This window comes from Ruditapes philippinarum, unplaced genomic scaffold (assembly GCF_026571515.1).
Source record: "Ruditapes philippinarum isolate M1 unplaced genomic scaffold, ASM2657151v2 ctg1029_1_1_1_1, whole genome shotgun sequence".
In the NCBI taxonomy this organism is placed as follows: Eukaryota; Metazoa; Mollusca; class Bivalvia; order Venerida; family Veneridae; genus Ruditapes; species Ruditapes philippinarum.
In genome coordinates, this window is record NW_026858064.1 from 489,114 (window position 1) to 506,356 (window position 17,243).

At 34.0% G+C, this 17,243-nt stretch overlaps 1 protein-coding gene across 1 annotated transcript in view; it reads right to left on the reverse strand.

The window, feature by feature from the left end:
• Positions 1–16,935, reverse strand: part of LOC132751969 (uncharacterized) — an 85,176-nt gene extending 68,241 nt beyond the window's left edge. Inside the window, exons 1-5 of the mRNA XM_060742198.1 lie at positions 16,786–16,935; positions 14,596–14,661; positions 3,293–3,393; positions 1,534–1,629; positions 1,042–1,158 (exon numbers count right to left, since the gene is read on the reverse strand). Of these exons, the coding sequence (XP_060598181.1) occupies positions 1,042–1,158; positions 1,534–1,629; positions 3,293–3,393; positions 14,596–14,661; positions 16,786–16,871 (466 nt within the window). The 5' untranslated portion in view covers positions 16,872–16,935. The remainder of the gene's footprint in view (positions 1–1,041; positions 1,159–1,533; positions 1,630–3,292; positions 3,394–14,595; positions 14,662–16,785) is intronic.
• Positions 16,936–17,243: the final 308 nt, after the last annotated feature.

Below are 17,243 nucleotides of genomic sequence, written 5' to 3' on the forward strand. Positions count from 1 at the left end.
TTTGCAGAATTTTGTTAAACTTGAAGTTATACTTTTGTTATTTTATTATGAACAGTATGCATGTACATACATGTATATAAGGCAAACAAGCACATGACAATTATTTTCTAAGAACTTCCATCGACCGATTTTCAAGTTAAAAATATTTCATTTTATTTTTATCTTAAGATATTATTGTTCATAGGAATAATAGTATTTGTTGACAACATGTAGTTTTAAGTACATACAATTGAATATCAAAAACAACAACAAAAACAGGTGCAGCTGTAATTATTTTTATTTCAAATTCCGTTCAAATAATTTAATGTATAATAACATTTTAAAGGAGACGATTGTGGTCAATTTTCAAGTCATTGTGTAAAAAAGATGACGTTAAAAAATAATAAAACATCAATTATTTTTGGAGGTTAATTTATACTGAACAACTGACCATGGCGTTCCCCCGCGGGAAACGGGTGACTGATTTTATCGATGAATGAAGAATGGTCATCAGAATTTTGTCCGCGTCGGAAACAACTGAACACCGGGGATCGCGGGGAATTAGGCTTCTCATCGCGGACGAACCCCCGTGTTTGTCCGTGATAAAAAAAAATCGTCCACGGTGGTATCGCGGAAAAAGCAAAACCCGGGGTGAGCCTACTGTACCAGGCTACGCAGTCACAATACATTTTACTTCGTATTGCAGACCAGTCCCTTAAGAATGATAATGTGATATTAATTTAATATAAAATATAACTCATTAGATTTCTAGCCAAATGAATAAGATTAAATTGTATTACTGTTGTTTTTTTTTTGTTGTTGTTTTTTTTTGTTGCAATATTATAACTGTTAGTAAAACGTTCATACTTTTTCTCAGTCCTTCCAATTGGCTTATAATGCAAGGTCTATGAACCTTTGATAAGCTATTTTTTATTGTTCTAAAAAGAATCTATATTAATTGATATAAAATCATAATATTATGCAAATAGGTGTAGTTAATTTTTTTTTCAATTCTTGCAGAGTATAGATAAAAACAAACAACATCTTTGATATAAAACGTACTTTTTAAACAGCCGTATTCCGATGTCGAATTTTCCTTTGTGAATCCACGGTTACAGTTACATAAGTTATTAGAATAACAGTTTCCTGGATAACATGGTCTAGCATAAGAACATACCACTGAAACACAAAAGGAAATATTTATATTTTGTAAAGTTCAGTTAAAAAGAGAAATGCTCCTGCTATTACACGGTAAATTAAATAACAGGTCTATCTACATGGTAAAACGTCTTTAGTGACTGATATTCCAAAATGAAATTAAATATCAAAATTAGCTAGACCGTCTTCAGTCCGTCGTCCATTTCTGAAGCCCGCATCGAAGATGGCGAAACTGAATGTGTTAAATAAAGTCGTTGCTTACTTACTTACTATTATGTACATGTAACCTGGCTTGACACGCTGGATGTCTAGATAATTGATTCATTACCAGACCTAACTTATCAACATTACAAATTTAATATCATCTTCGTGATATAATTGATAAGAACTACTTACACGTCTGACAATATTGACCTACTGCCTGGCCTTTGCAGTTACATTTACTAGGGGATACACACTCTCCCACCAATCCACAGTTTGGCTTACATATTGCTGAAAAATGTCAAAAGAAAATAATTGTTAAATGTTCTAAGAGTAAAGAAGTATAACTGATCCCCTCCCCCTCTTAGATTGCCAATAATATTTTGCTTTTGGACAACTTTAAGACAGTACGTGTTTAGTGTAAAATATGCCTATCCACAACACATCGTGTAAAATAATATTATGCCCATCCACATCACATTTCAAACGTGTCTGAATGACGTAAGTGTATGCCTCTAGAAATGCCCCCTCCCACCTCCATATGTGGAGGCCTAATCATTAATAGCCTTGTTTTTTATTTGTGCTTGAGCATTTATGTAAGAACTAGAAATGTGACCAGAGGACACGGGTGCCCCCACACGCCGCTGTTCTGACAATCTTATGACTCAAGGTCAATTATTTTTTGGACTACATGTGACACAAATTGAAAACTAAAAATCTTTTACTAAATAAAGGGCAAGAAGTTTACAAATAATGAATAAATTCACAAGCAAAACCAAAGGTGCATAAGTACACAGTCATGCTGACCAGAATTCCTGTAAACTTTCAGGCCTACAAGTCAAATACTTTTTGAGCTATGCATGAACAAGTTGAAAATTGCAAATTTATACTACTGTAAGTCAAGAGAAATAACTCTAACAAAACTGAAAAAAAAATCCACATCTAAAGTCCCAGGTGCATAGCTTCACAGTGATGCTGATCATTATTCCTGTAATTTAGTGATGTTGATCATTATTCCTGTAAAGTTGGTTGATCTCAAGGAACAAATAACACAACATAATTAAACGGTTTTTATTAAGTCAAAGGCAATGACTCTACAAATACTGGATAAATCCACAAGCGAAACCCGAGGTGCACAACTACATAATTATGCTGAGCAACATTCCCGTAAGGACACATTGGTTAAATTGCAAAAAAAAAGTCAAGGGCAAAAACTCTAAAAATACTAAATAAATCCAGACGAAAATACCCAGGTGCAAAACTACACATACTGATCAACATTCCTGTTAAGTTTCACGACTATAGGTCAAATCCTTTTTGAGTTACATGCAACACAAGTTGAAAATTGCAAAATTTTACTAAGTCAAGGACAATTACTCTAAAAATACTAAATAAATCCACATGCAAATACCCAGCTGCACAACTACAATTGCTGATCAACATTCCTGTTAAGTTTCATGACTCTAAGTCAAATCCTTTTTGAGTTACATGCGTCACAAGTTGAAAATTGCAAATTTTTACTAAGTCAAGGGCAATAACTCTAAAAATACTAAAAAAATCCACACGAAAATACCCAGGTCCACAACTACATATGCTAATTAACATTCTTGTAAAGTTTCATGACTCTATGTCAAATTCTTTTTTGAGTTACATGCGACGCAACTTGAAACTTGCAAATTTTTACTAAGTCAGGGGCAACAAATAAATCCACACGAAAATACGCAGGTGCACAACTGCACATGCTGATCAACATTCCTATTAAGTTTCATGACTCTAGGTCAAATACTTTTTGAGTTAAGTGCGACACAAAAGAGAACAAACGGACGGACTAGGGTAAATCTAAATCCCCCCCCCCCAAAGTAGGGGCATAAAAATGTACCTGTACCATATCTTATATGTCACAGACATGTTCAGTTACCCCTCTAATAAGTATCAGTAAAAAAATGATACTCACGGATATTACAGTTGTAATCTCCTCCGTGTGTCCATCCGCTTAAACACCTGTGTTTAGTCACTTGAGAATTGCAAGTGAAAGATCTCCATGCGCCACAATAACTGAAGAAAAACAAGAGCTATCAAACATGAGATGAATGCCCCCAAAAAGGAGTAAACTTGATCTTGAAGGTAGGAACATGGGTCTTATACACATGTCATCTTGATGTGGTAGACATTTGTGACAAGTTATTTTAAAACTCTTCAATGCATGACAAAGTTACAGTCCGGACACGAATGTGTATCTTCAAACTCTTCTTGAGAAAATGAGTACCTTCTAACTGTAAGACAAGGTCGGTTACTCTTGGTATGTATTCAGTACATACTATAAATAAACAGTGGGTAACGGACGATGACTGTAAGAGTGACCTTGGAGGTAGGGACATAGGTCTTAAACACGACATGCATGTGGTAGACATAATTATTACTACGTTATTAAAAAATCCTTCCATGCATAAAATAGTTACAGTCCAGACACAAATGTATGTACCTTTAAACTCTAATTGTGAGGATGAGAAACTTTCAAACTGTAAGTGTGACCTTGGCCTTTGACTTACTGACATGGGTCTTAAATGAAACACATCACATGATGATGTGTTTGACTTTTGTGCCAAGTAATTTTAAAATCTTTTTTATGCATGACAAAGTTTTAGTTTGGACACAAATGTATACTGTCAACCTCTGTGATCTTGACCTTTTAGGTAGTGATATAGGCCTTAGCAGCAAAACATTATCTGGATGTGGTAAACACTTGTGCCAACTTATTTAAAACTTCAATGAACAACAAAGTTACAGTCCAGACAGGAATGTGTACATCCTTCAAATAAATTATAAGTCTGACCTTGACCTTGGAGGTAGGGACATAGGTATTAGACTAGACACATCATCTTGATGTTGTGGTCATTTATGCCAAGTTATTTAAAAAACCTTCCATGCATAAAAAAGTAACAGTCCAGACACGAATGCGGTACCTATAATATATAATTGTGATAGCATGAACCTTCAAAATGTTATTGTGACCTTGACCTTTGATGTAGGGACGTGATTATTGGTTGTGACACAATGTAATGATGTGGTAAACATGTGTGCCAAGTTATTTCAAGATCCGCCAATGCATGACAAAAGTAACAGTCTGGACAAGATTTTTGTGTAAGTGGGGATGCACGGATGGACATTAACTTCAGCTGTGACACATAGCCTTGATGTGGTTGACATTTGTGCCAAGTTATTTCAAAATCCTTCCATGCATGACAAAATAACAGTTCGTACACGAATGTGTGTATCTTTAAATTCTAATTGTGATAAAGTGAAACTGTAAGTGTGACCTTGAACTTTGAGGTAGGGGTGTGATTCTTGGATGTGACACATGGTCTTAATGTGGAAGACATTTATGCAAAGTGATTCTAAAATTCTTCGATGCATGAAAAAGTTTACAGTTCTGACACATAGCCTTGATGTGGTTGACATTTGTGCCAAATTATCTTTAAATCCTTTGCTGCATGACAAAGTAACAGTACGGACACAAATGTGTGTACCTATAAATTCTCATTGTGAGAAAGTAAAACTGTTAGTGTGCCCTTGGCCTTCGAGGCAGGGATGTGATTTTTGGACGCCACACATCATCTTAATGTGGTCGACATTTATGCAAAGTTATTCTAAAATCCTTTGATAAATGAATTAGTTACAGTCTGGGCACCATTGTGTGTACCTATTGGTAAGGTGAAACTTCAAAAATAAATGTTTGTGTGACCTTGACCTTTGAGGTAGGGACGTGATTCTTAAACGCAACACATCGTCCTGATGTGGTAGACATTTATGCCAAGTGACTCTAAAATCCTTTGATGCATGACAAAGGTACAGCCCGGACATGAATATGTGTACCTATTAACTCTAATTGTGAAAATGAGAAAGTTTAAAATGTTAGTGTTGTAATATGAGACTGTTTATATAAATCTATACATGCGCATGCTTAGAAAGTAGTCCAACAGTTCTTGTTAAGAGATTATCTTCAGTATTAAACTTGTAGTCATATAACACACTTGTGTATCTTATTTCTCATTTGAGTTATACGTTTGTCTACTTGTGATATACTCACATACAAAACCACATAACATTACATGGTGTCAGAAATGTTGCTGAATTTTTTCTTAAACATTGGATTATTTATAATTATATAGTTAAAAGTGATTTAAACTTATAAACAACAACAACAATGGATCTTAGTGGCATTCCACCACCAGTAATGAACTGGCAAAGCTCAAATTTAATTGAACAGTGGCAAAAATTTAAATTAAACGTTGAACTTATATTTTCTGGACCACTTAAATCTATATCAGAGGAAGAAAAAGTTTCATACTTATTGCTATGGATTGGTGACGAAGGCAGAGAAGTGTACCGAACATGGGAGTTCTTAGTGCAGAAGACGCCAAGAAGCTTAACACATATTATGTAAAGTATAAAGATCACGTGCAACCAAAACTTAATCCAATATTTGCAAGATATCAGTTTATGAACGAGATTCAAGGAAGTGACTCAATTGACGCTTTCGTGACGAGGCTAAGAAACAAAGCCACAGATTGCCAATTCACGGACAAAAATGAAAACATCCGAGACAGAATTGTATTTGGATGTAATAGTTCCAAAGTACGTGAAAAACTAATAAATGAAGGCGAAAAATTAACATTAGACAAATGGCACAAAATTACAAATATTGCCAGAAACAGATGGCAACCATGGGGGCAGTCGAGCAACAATCAATTGACGCTGTTAAGACGCAAAGGCATTATAGAAGAAAACAATCAGCAAATGAACCCACTAAGACCGGAAGGATGCAAGGACATGGATCACAAAATGTTTGTGGACATTGTGGCACGCGACATGACCAGAGAACAAACTGTCCGGCAAAAGGGGCTACATGCTATAAGTGTAACAAACTGAATCACTTTTCAAAGCAGTGCAAATCACAGAAAAACGCTACAAGTGTCAATCAAATAGGGGACCAATAGTGACATTGAAAGAAAACTTGTGGCAATGCAGTTGATGGATACTCAATAAATACGGTGAGTACTAGCTTACATTCTCCAGACTGTGTTAAAACCGAAATTTGTCTTGCCCAAAACAAATGCCCAATATCATTTAAAATTGACACTGGCAGTGCTGCAAACATTTCTGCCCAAGCAACAATTTCAAAAACTGAATTTGAGTACCCCACTTGAGGCCCCTGATTGCAAATTAACCTCATATACAGGTGAAGTACTTTCAATCCTGGGAACAGTCATGTTGACTTGTTATTTAGGAAAAAATCAGTCAATGATTGCAAAGTTTTATGTGGTAGATAGAAATGCATCCCCTCTCTTAGGCTTGCAAACTTCAATTAAACCTTGGCCTGATTAAGCTCACATTTTCTGTGGAACACTCCCTCCCTGACAAGAATAAAACATTTCTGACCAGAGAAATAGTCATGAAAGAATAAAGTGACCTATTTTGGCTGGTATTGAACTATTGATGGTGCAGTACAGTTTGCATTTAAAGGAAAATGCAATACCGACTATTAACCCACCACGTAGAATACCCGACGCCTTAAGAGGCATGTGTAAAATCAGAGCTTGACAGAATGATTAAAGACAAGATTATCACAAAAGTCAATGAGCCTACTGATTGCGGTTAATTCCCTTGTCGTTGTAGAAAAACCCAAAACTGGGCATAACGAATATGCCTTGATCCTAAAGCATTAAATGATCAGGCAATTTCGTAGACCGCATTTTCACATGCCTACTTTTTAGAAGATATATTACATCAAAACTAAACGGCGCATTCAATTCTTCAGTATTCTTGATATAAACGCATGCATATTGGAGCTTACAGCTTGACAAACGTTCGTCAATGCCTGTAACTACGTTTAACACGCCGTTCAGAAGGTATAGATCGCTTAGACTTCCGTTTTGGTATGTCGGCTTCCGGTGACTTATTTATGCAGAAAATAAGCGAATTCTCGAAGGACTATCGGGTTGTAACTGCAATAGTCGACGAATATTCTTGTAATACGGTCTCGCACACAGGAAGAACACGATAAAAATCTAAAGCACGTGCTTGATGCGCGCACGAGAAAAGGGTGTCAAATTAAACCCAGATAAAATGCAAAATTGGTGTACAAGAAGTACCATTTTCCGGTCATGTAATAAGCAAGGATGGTCTTAAACCAGACCAGTCCTAAGGTCAAAGCTATAAGCGAAATAGGTCTTCCAAATACGAGGCCAAAAGTTAGAAACATTTTTAGGTATGGTAAACTACCTTGCAAAATTTGCGCCAAATCTCACGGATGCGACAGCTCCCCTCAGGAGCCTCTTGAGAAAAGATGTCGAATTCTGCTGGGAAGAGAGCAACATGATAGAGCCTTTCAAAAGGTTAAACACATGTTATCTGAAGCACCTGTTAGGTTAGGTTAATGACCCGAAAGCACCACTCACATTAGAGTCTGACAGCTCGAAGGACGCAATAGGCACGTGTTCTCATGCAAAATGGCAGACCGATTGCATATTGCGTCGAAAAGTTTAACCGAAACTGAAAAGGGTAATGGCTCAAATAGAGAAAGAGTTATTAGCCATATTTTATGGTTGTTACTCGTTTTCATCAATACACATACGGGAGACATGTGACTGTACACTCAGATCACAAACCAATCGCTGTTATAATCAAAGAACCATTGTCAGCCGCACCACCTAGACTGCAGAGAATGTTATATTACAATTGCAAAAGTACGACATTAACGTTATATATGTTCCAGGCAAACACATCCCGGTCTGTGATTGCTTATCTCCACAATGTATATCAGATTCTGAGTCAGAAGTAGTTCAAGGACTTGACACACATGTGCACACTGTATGTAAACAACTCCACTTCACTGATCAAAGATTGCAAAATATCTCAGAAATAACAAGCAGTGATAAACAAATGGTCATTTTAAAACAAACAATCATTGAAAGGTTTCCCAGGTGAAAGATCAATGTGCCCATCAGATATACTTGAGTTCTGGAACCATAGGGAATGAACTAAGTTATGAAAATGGTCTTATATTTCGAGGTCAAAGAATTGTTATCCCAAAATCACTCCGCTCTGAAATTATAGGTCAAATACATCACTAGGCATTTTGGTGTAAACAAAACGGTTGAGCGTGGGAAAGAAAATTTCGTTTTGGCCCGGCATGATTAAACAAATCACAGAATTTGTTTTACAGTGTAGTACTTGTCTCTCGCATCGTAAATTCAAATGCAAATGAACCGCTTATAAGTCATGAGTTTCCTGATAGACCGTGGCAGAAAATTGGCACAGATATTTTTACTCATGAGGGTAAGAATTACTTGATAACAATTGACTATTATAGTCGATTCTTTGAAATTGACTATTTGCCAGATACTCGAGCAAATACCGTAATACAAAAACTTCGTGCCCATATGTCTCGATATGGAATTGTAGATATTTGCATGAGTGATAACGGACCGCAATTTTCGTCAGCAGAATTTGCCGAGTTTGCGAAATCATGGGGATTTACTCACATTACGTCATCACCATATCATAGTAGGTCAAATGGAATGGCTGAAAAAGGGTGTGTCGATTGCTAAAAAAAACCTTAACTAAGGCAAAAGAATCTAGGCAAGACCCATATGTATGTATTTTAGAATACAGAAACACACATTTAGAATGTGGTTACACCCCAAATCAGTTGTTAATGGGACGAAGGACAAAGTCTGTAGTTCCAATTTTTGAAAAAAGGCTTCAGCCCCAGACAGTTAGTCCATCAGTGGTTAAATCAAAAATGCAGAAAATCAAGTAAAAAAAAAAATATTATTTTGATAAAAGCTCAAAAAGTCTAAGTCCACTTCAAGCAAATGACTCAGTTCGTAATTCGATTTGGTAAAAAATGGGTACCAGGAAAGGTTACTTCAAAGAATGGAGAAAGGTCATACAATGTAAAGACACAAAATGGCACAACTTACTGCAGCAATAGGAAATTTCTAATCAAAACCAAGAGAAAATCAAATAACCGATTTTCTCCCTAATGCACTTGATTCATCGTGCACACAAAAAGATCAAATTACCTGAATAAAAGTTTCCCACAAAATAGTGACCCTTCTATTAACTCTCAACCACTGGCTAACACATGTGGAAATTATGTAACACGGTACTGGGAGAATTGTAAAGCCTAGTACTCTCGTTATCAGAATGATACATATCAGAAGTGAACTGACTGATGATTATACATCTGATAAACGATGCATTGTGTAAATAAATAGATTAGTTCGTAATGATTGATTTAATGTATAACTTATATATGAAAATAGCTAAAATATATAATTCTCAAACAGATTCAATATATATTATCAATGTTTAAACTTTTAAACATATTTTCTAATATTGAATGTCTGCCTGTTATGATATAACAATTCAAATTCTTTTATTAAAAGAACAGAGATGCTAATATGAGACTGTTTATAATAAATGCATACTATGCGGCATGCCATATAGAAATATGTAGTCCAACAGTTCTTGTTAAGAGATTATACTTCAGTATTAAACTTGTAGTCATATAACACACTTGTGTATCTTATTTCTCATTTGAGTTATACGTTTGTCTACTTGTGATATACTCACATACAAAACCACATAACATTACAGTGTGACATTGACCTTTGAGGTAGGGACATAATTCTTGGAAGCGGCACATCGCCTTGATGTGGTAAACATTTATGCCTAGTTATTTTAAAATCCTTTGATGCATGACAAAGTTACAGTCCGGAACTTGAATATGTGAACCTATTTACTCTAATTTGAAAATGTGAAACTTCAAAATGTTAGTGTGACATTTTCCTTTGAGGTATACATATTTATTCTTGGACGTGACACATCGTCTTAATGTGGTAGACATTTATGCTAAGTCATTTTAAAATCCTTCCATACATGACAAAGTTATAGTTTGGACACCATTGTGTGTACCTTTTAACTCAAATTGTGATGTGAAACTTCAAAAATAAATGTTTGTGTGACTTTGACCTTTGAGGTAGGGACGTGATTCTTAAACGCAACACATCGTCCTGATGTGGTAGACATTTATGCCTAGTGACTCTAAAATCCTTTGATGCATGACAAAGTTACAGCCCGGACATAATATGTGTACCTATTAACTCTAATCGTGAAAATGAGAAACTTCATAATGTAAGTGTGACATTGATCTTTGAGGTAGGGACATAATTCTTGGAAGCTACATGCACATCGCCTTGATGTGGTTAACATTTATGCCTAGTTATTTTAAAATCCTTTGATGCATGGCAAAGTTACAGTCCGGAACTTGAATAATTGTGAACCTATTAACTCTAATTTGAAAATGTGAAACTTCAAAATGTTAGTGTGACATTTACCTTTGAGGTAGGGACATATTTATTCTTGGACGCGACACATTTTCTTATGTGCTAGACATTTATGCCAAGTTATTATAAAATCCTTCCATACATGACAAAGTTACAGTTTGGACACCATTGTGTGTACCTTTTAACTCAAAATGTGATGTGAAACTTCAAAAATAATGTAAGTGTGACCTTGACCTTTGAGGTAGGGACGCGGTTCTTGTACATGACACATCTTAATGCGGTAGACATGTGTGCCAATTTCTCAATGTATAACAAAGTTACAGTCTGAACATGAATGAAGTAGGGAAGCACAGACGGACATTCCTACCAATGGACATTTATTGGGTGCTTTTTAGTCCCCTACCGGTTTACCGGAGGGGACTTTAGGTTTACCCTCCGTCCGTCTGTCCGTCCGTCCGTCTGTCCGTCCGTCAGTCCGTCCGTCCACAAAACTGGATCCGCGATAACGCAAAAAGTACTGAATATTTTTAATGAAACTTGATATATATGATAGATGGCAGTATGGAGATTATGCACGTCTTTTCTTTCTTTTCTTCCTATGTTGAAAATTCTGGTTGCTATGGCAACAAATAGACTGAAAATATGGCAAATTTACACATAACCTGGATCCGCGATAACGCAAAAAGTACTGAAAATATTTTTATGAAACTTGATATATGGATAGATGGCAGTATGGAGATTATGCACGTCTTTTTCTTTTCTTCCTATGTTGAAAATTCTGGTTGCTATGGCAACAAATAGACTGAAAATATGGCAAATTTTACACATAACCTGGATCCAGTGAAAAGCACTGAAAATATTTTTATGAAACTTGACATATGGGTAGATGGCAGTATGGAAATTATGCACATCCTTTTCTTATCTTCCTATGTTGAAAATTCTGGTTGCTATGGCAACAAATAGACTGAATTTCAAGATTTCTGATTCTAGTTTTTAAGTTTTTTCACTATAAGTTCTTTATTTCTTAAGGTATTTTCTTCAAACTTTAAATATAAGTTGCTTGTCATCAACCACATCATATGTGACAAGGTTTACAACTCTAGCACAAAATTTATCAGAATTACCTCCCTTGAACTTAAAATTTTCATGAAAAAAAACATTGTTTTTTTTTAATAACTTCTTTTTCTGAATGTATCTACTTCAAACTTTATATAAATGTTTCTTATTATCACTCAACATTTGTGAGTGTTCAATACTCTAGCAAGACTATTTCCAGAATTATGCCCCTTTTGAACTTAGACTTTTTTTTGAGAAATTGGTAATTTTTACTCCAACTTCTTCAATTATGATAGGATTTTAAAAATGTTATATTTTGATAACAGGGATGTTTAAAAAATAACTTAAGAGTGTCCTTCAGTCCGTCTGTCTTTCTGTACATAAAAACTGTTTCCTGTGATCACTTTTAAAGAATTTTTTCAACAAATTTACTTAAAATAGGAACATAAGTGAATGGCCAATGGCCCTTCAGAATGTTGCTTGGGCTCTTACCGGTAGGGGACTTATGGATTGCTTGCAATACTATGATAATTGCTTGTTTTGTTTAAAAGTACCCAATAAGAGAACAAGAGTACCCAATAATACTGACGGAATCAATAGAATTACACAACAAGTGTCCTCTCATGCACCCGGAAGGAAAGCCTGACAGTGGGCTTTTAATAAGCCGCCCTTCGAGGCCATATAAATAATAATGTTCTTGAAAAAATTCAATCAGACAAAGGGTGAAACATTTGGTTTGATATTCCATTGCCATACATAATCAGAGAGCTGGTGGAGATGGTGAATAGTTTGGTTTGGCATTGTAATTATGATAAAAATAATCAGAGAGGCTGTGAATAGTTTGATTTGGCCCATTATACCAATATCATATATATGGAAGCAGTGGATAGTTTATCATTCTAACACTATCGGAATTTTTTCTGTATAGACAAAGAAGGCCGGAAGAGTGCATTATTCTACAACAATGCACTCGCCGTTCTTATTATCTCCCTGTGTATTTTCACATTGAAGGCGCCATTTTGTTTAAAAAATCTGATAAATTAAAACAATTTTTGACGATTTTTTTTGTGAAAACTGTCTAGAATGAAAGAAAATGGTCTAACTAAGAAAATAAATCCGAACACCAATATCTTTAATTCAGTCGTTAACGCTGTACAGACGTTTAAAGTGTTGTTTACGTGACGTCATAATGTAGCGCCAAACAGCACGTGCAAAACAATCAAATCAAGTACGCTATTTTAATGTCGCAAACGAGTTTAGTTTTACATTTATTTCACTATTAATAATTTGTATTTCGCTTGGAAAATTATAAACTGAAATAAATAAACAAACAAAGTTGTATAAACGTTTTCAAAATTCGTTATTTTCAAAATGTTTCTACACACGGTTCATTTAACGACAGTTTTTTCAACCCACTGGAACGGCCTTTAAAGAACGTTTCTATTGGAAACTCTGAGGAGAAAACAAATTCAACCACCAAACATAAAGTCCAACGTTATAATAATAATTATATTTTTTCTTGACGTGTTAGAATGGAAATAGATATCAATTCTTCGTGAATTATTGTATAATAATGCACGTTTTTCGTTCAAATGCTTTGTAATTAATCACTCAGGCCTATCGGCCTTCGTGATTATATTACTACGCATTTGAACTCGAACCGTGCATTATTCTACAACAATGCACTCAGAATTGATATCTATTTCCTAATTCTAACACTATCGGAATTTTTTCTATATAAACAAAGAAGGCCCGAAGTGGCATTATTCTGCAACAATGCACTCGCCGTTCTTATTATCTCCCTGTGTATTTTCACATTGAGGGCGCCATTTTGTTTGAAAAATCTGATAAATTAAAACAATTTTTTGTCGAACTTTGTTGTGAAAACTATCTAGAATGAAAGAAAATGGTCTAACTAAGAAAATAAATCCGAACACCAATATCTTTAATTCAGTCGTTAACGCTGTACTGACGTTTAAAGTGTTGTTTACGTGACGTCACAATGTAGCGCCTAACAGCACGTGCAAAACAATCAAAATCAAGTACGCTATTTTAACGTCGCAGACGAATTAAGTTTTACATTTATTTCACTTTTAATAATTTGTATTTCGCTTTGAAAATTATAGACTGAAATAAAATAAACAAACAAAGTTTTATCAACGTTTTCAAAATTTGTTATTCTCAAAATGTTTCTACACACGGTAGATTTAACGACATTTTTTTCAACCCACTGGAACGGCCTTTAAAGAACGTTTCTATTGGAAACTCTGAGGCGAAAACAAATTTAACCGCCAAACATAAAGTCCAACTTTATAATAATAATTATATTTTTTCTTGACGTGTTAGAATGGAAATAGATATTAATTTTTCGTGCATTATTGTATAATAATGCACGTTTTTCGTTCAAATGCTTTGTAATTAATCACTCAGGCCTATCGGCCTTCGTGATTATATTACTACGCATTTGAACTCAAACCGTGCATTATTCTACAACAATGCACTCAGAATTGATATCATTTTCCTAAATATACAAATGACAAACATTATCAAAATGATGGTGAATAGTTTAGTTTGACATAACACCAATGTCACACACCCTTAGCGACCTATCACAAATTAAACTAGTTTTTGAAAAAACAGCGAATACGAACAAGTGATTTACGAACAAGTGATCGTTACAACTCCCTTTAATTGATGATATGAAAAAAGAATTGAACGACTCTTATTATGTGATTGACACAAAAATTAAAGAACATATGAACAATTTCTATAGGCTACTAATGGATAACCAATTTATTATTAACAAGAGTGGTAAAATTTGAAAGGATGCAAAGATAAATCTGCTTACGTTGGATACTGGCAAATACATTCTCTACATGTCTTATTCTTCCATTCTTTATAAGGCTCGATATGTCTGTAATTTAAGAAAAACAAGAAATACTTTAAGAAAAAGAAAGATACTCAGCGCTGTGGCAAACCTGGTTATATACTTGATTTTAATTTTTAAGTGTTTCACTTAGAAAAAGTATCATATAAGCATGCAGATAATATTACAAACAGCATGGTCACATGGTCAATAGTAACCTTTTTCAGTGCATATCACATCATATTTACCAGCTACAAGGTCCATAGTTGTGTGATGTGCAAATTGAAAATTTATCGTCTGCTTATAATAATAATAATAATAATAATAATAATAATAATAAAACGATAATAATAATAATAATACTAATAATAATAATAATAATACTTTCTAAGTTAAAACATCTCTTCTATATCATTTAGGTACATAAGAAATGAAATAGGTTATAAACTTCCCCTTGTCTAATTCCAAGCGAGAAAGATTCAATTTTCAATTTATTTACAAGTCCTACAATAGCAGGAAACATCAGCAGTATACATATATAAACATATACAAATATACAATTGAAAATGGCTATATTACATTCTTAGGATGATAGTAATATGTAGTTACAATTTGTTGAGAAGAAATGAGCCGTGTCACGACAAAACCAACATAATGGGTTTGCGCAGTCTGATCAGGATCCATGCTGTTCACTATCGGTTTCTACACTGGTTATAGAGTTTGTAAGCGAACAGCATTGATCCTGATCAGACTGTGCGGATCCATGCTGGTCGCAAACCCATTATGTTGGTTTTGTCATGACACGGCTCAAATTTATATTAAGTTAACATATTTAGTATGATTAATTAAGAGAAAGTTTCTGTTAAAAAATCATGCATTTAATCATTATACAAAGATATTTATTATATATAAGTATGTTTTCACTTATGTCTGATAATTTTTTTCACACAATACCCCTAACTACTAATCAATTTGGAAATTAACAAACACACAAAAAGAATCATGGTTCTGGGTGATTTTCACTTTTGGCTCATTTAAAGGCACATTATCTCTCAGAAAATATTTTATTCTTAAGAAAGGGTAAGCATGAATTACATAATGTTTAAATAATGGTCTTTAGGGCGTTAGATGCAAATGCTACCAAGAAAAAGTAGCAATAAACTTGAAATACTTTGGCATAAAATTAACAAAATGTAAAAGTAGTAATTTGACTTCCATACAAAATACTAATTCATTATAATTTTACTGTACTTATTGCCAAAAAGCAACAGATGAGGAAGATGGTCACGATAATTATGCTAACAATACAATAATAATAATAACATGTATTTCATTTTTTCAAAGACAAATAAATATAAGTGACGGACAGAAAGACAGACACCATGGTAGATAAACAAAGTCAGAGATTAAACGTTCATAGGGGATATTGAATGAGTGTAGGTTTAAACTAAATTTATTGAAGGTGTTGAATAAAATCATATTATGCGAGCCTCTGGCGAGCATAATATTGTTTTATTCAATGCATTCAATAAATTTAGTATTAAATCTACACAAATATAATATTCCATTTATCACATATCTAAAATAAGAATGGTAAACTGTTAAAATGACACACTTTCATTGACACGCCTTATAATTGTGCAATGCTTATACATTAGCGCACTTTTACGCTATGTTTGTACATGTATATAACGCAAATGACGTCACATCAAAGTGTTATTACACAAGTGTAATATAGGTTTTATTAAATGGTTTATTACACTCCTGCGCCGCGGTTTATGTGATAAATGCATATACCCAACAGAAACCGTCAACTAATATCTTATAATGTTACTTATCGTATTAATCACCATTAATAATTATTATATCTTAAAATGGCCAAGCAAATTTGTTGGGATCAAGAGATAAAAATTAAAGGTTTAAGCACATGTAAAATATAATGTGTGACAGTTACAAACAATCTCATTCATTTTGCATTTGTATTTATGTTATATTTAGGTTTTTAAACAAAAATATGTTTTTTCTTTTGCCAAAAAAACAATTTAAAAAAAACAAAAAAAAAACAACAACAAAACGATAAGGAATCTCAGATCATGAATCAAATAGATAACAATAATTCAGAAATTGAATAAACAAGTCATATATATAATTTAAAATATTAAAAAAACTCACCCTTTCCAATATTGTGATTTCCCTACTGTTATAAACATACAGATCACTAAAACACTAAAATTTATTCCGAAAAATTTCGGACTCATTTTTACTCTTCTCAGAGTGAACTCCCGCTCTTTATATGCTTTACTTTTTGAGATTCAGTTTTATACAGTTTTATATATACCGGTTCAGACAATAAGGAAGTTTTAAAAAGTTAAACCTTTCAGTTCATAGCACTTGACTTTGAAATTGGGGAATATAATTCAGATGATGAAATTGAGAAATTGAAATCGCACATGGTAATCATTCAACCACTTGTTCCATCACTAATACTGTAAATTCACTTATATTCGTGGGCATAAAATTTTGTGGTTTTATCAACAAAGGGCATACTCGCAGGTTCTTAAATTCGTGGATTTTCAATTTCTTGTAAAAATAGTAAAAAAATATAAACTAATGCAAAGTAATCTTACACT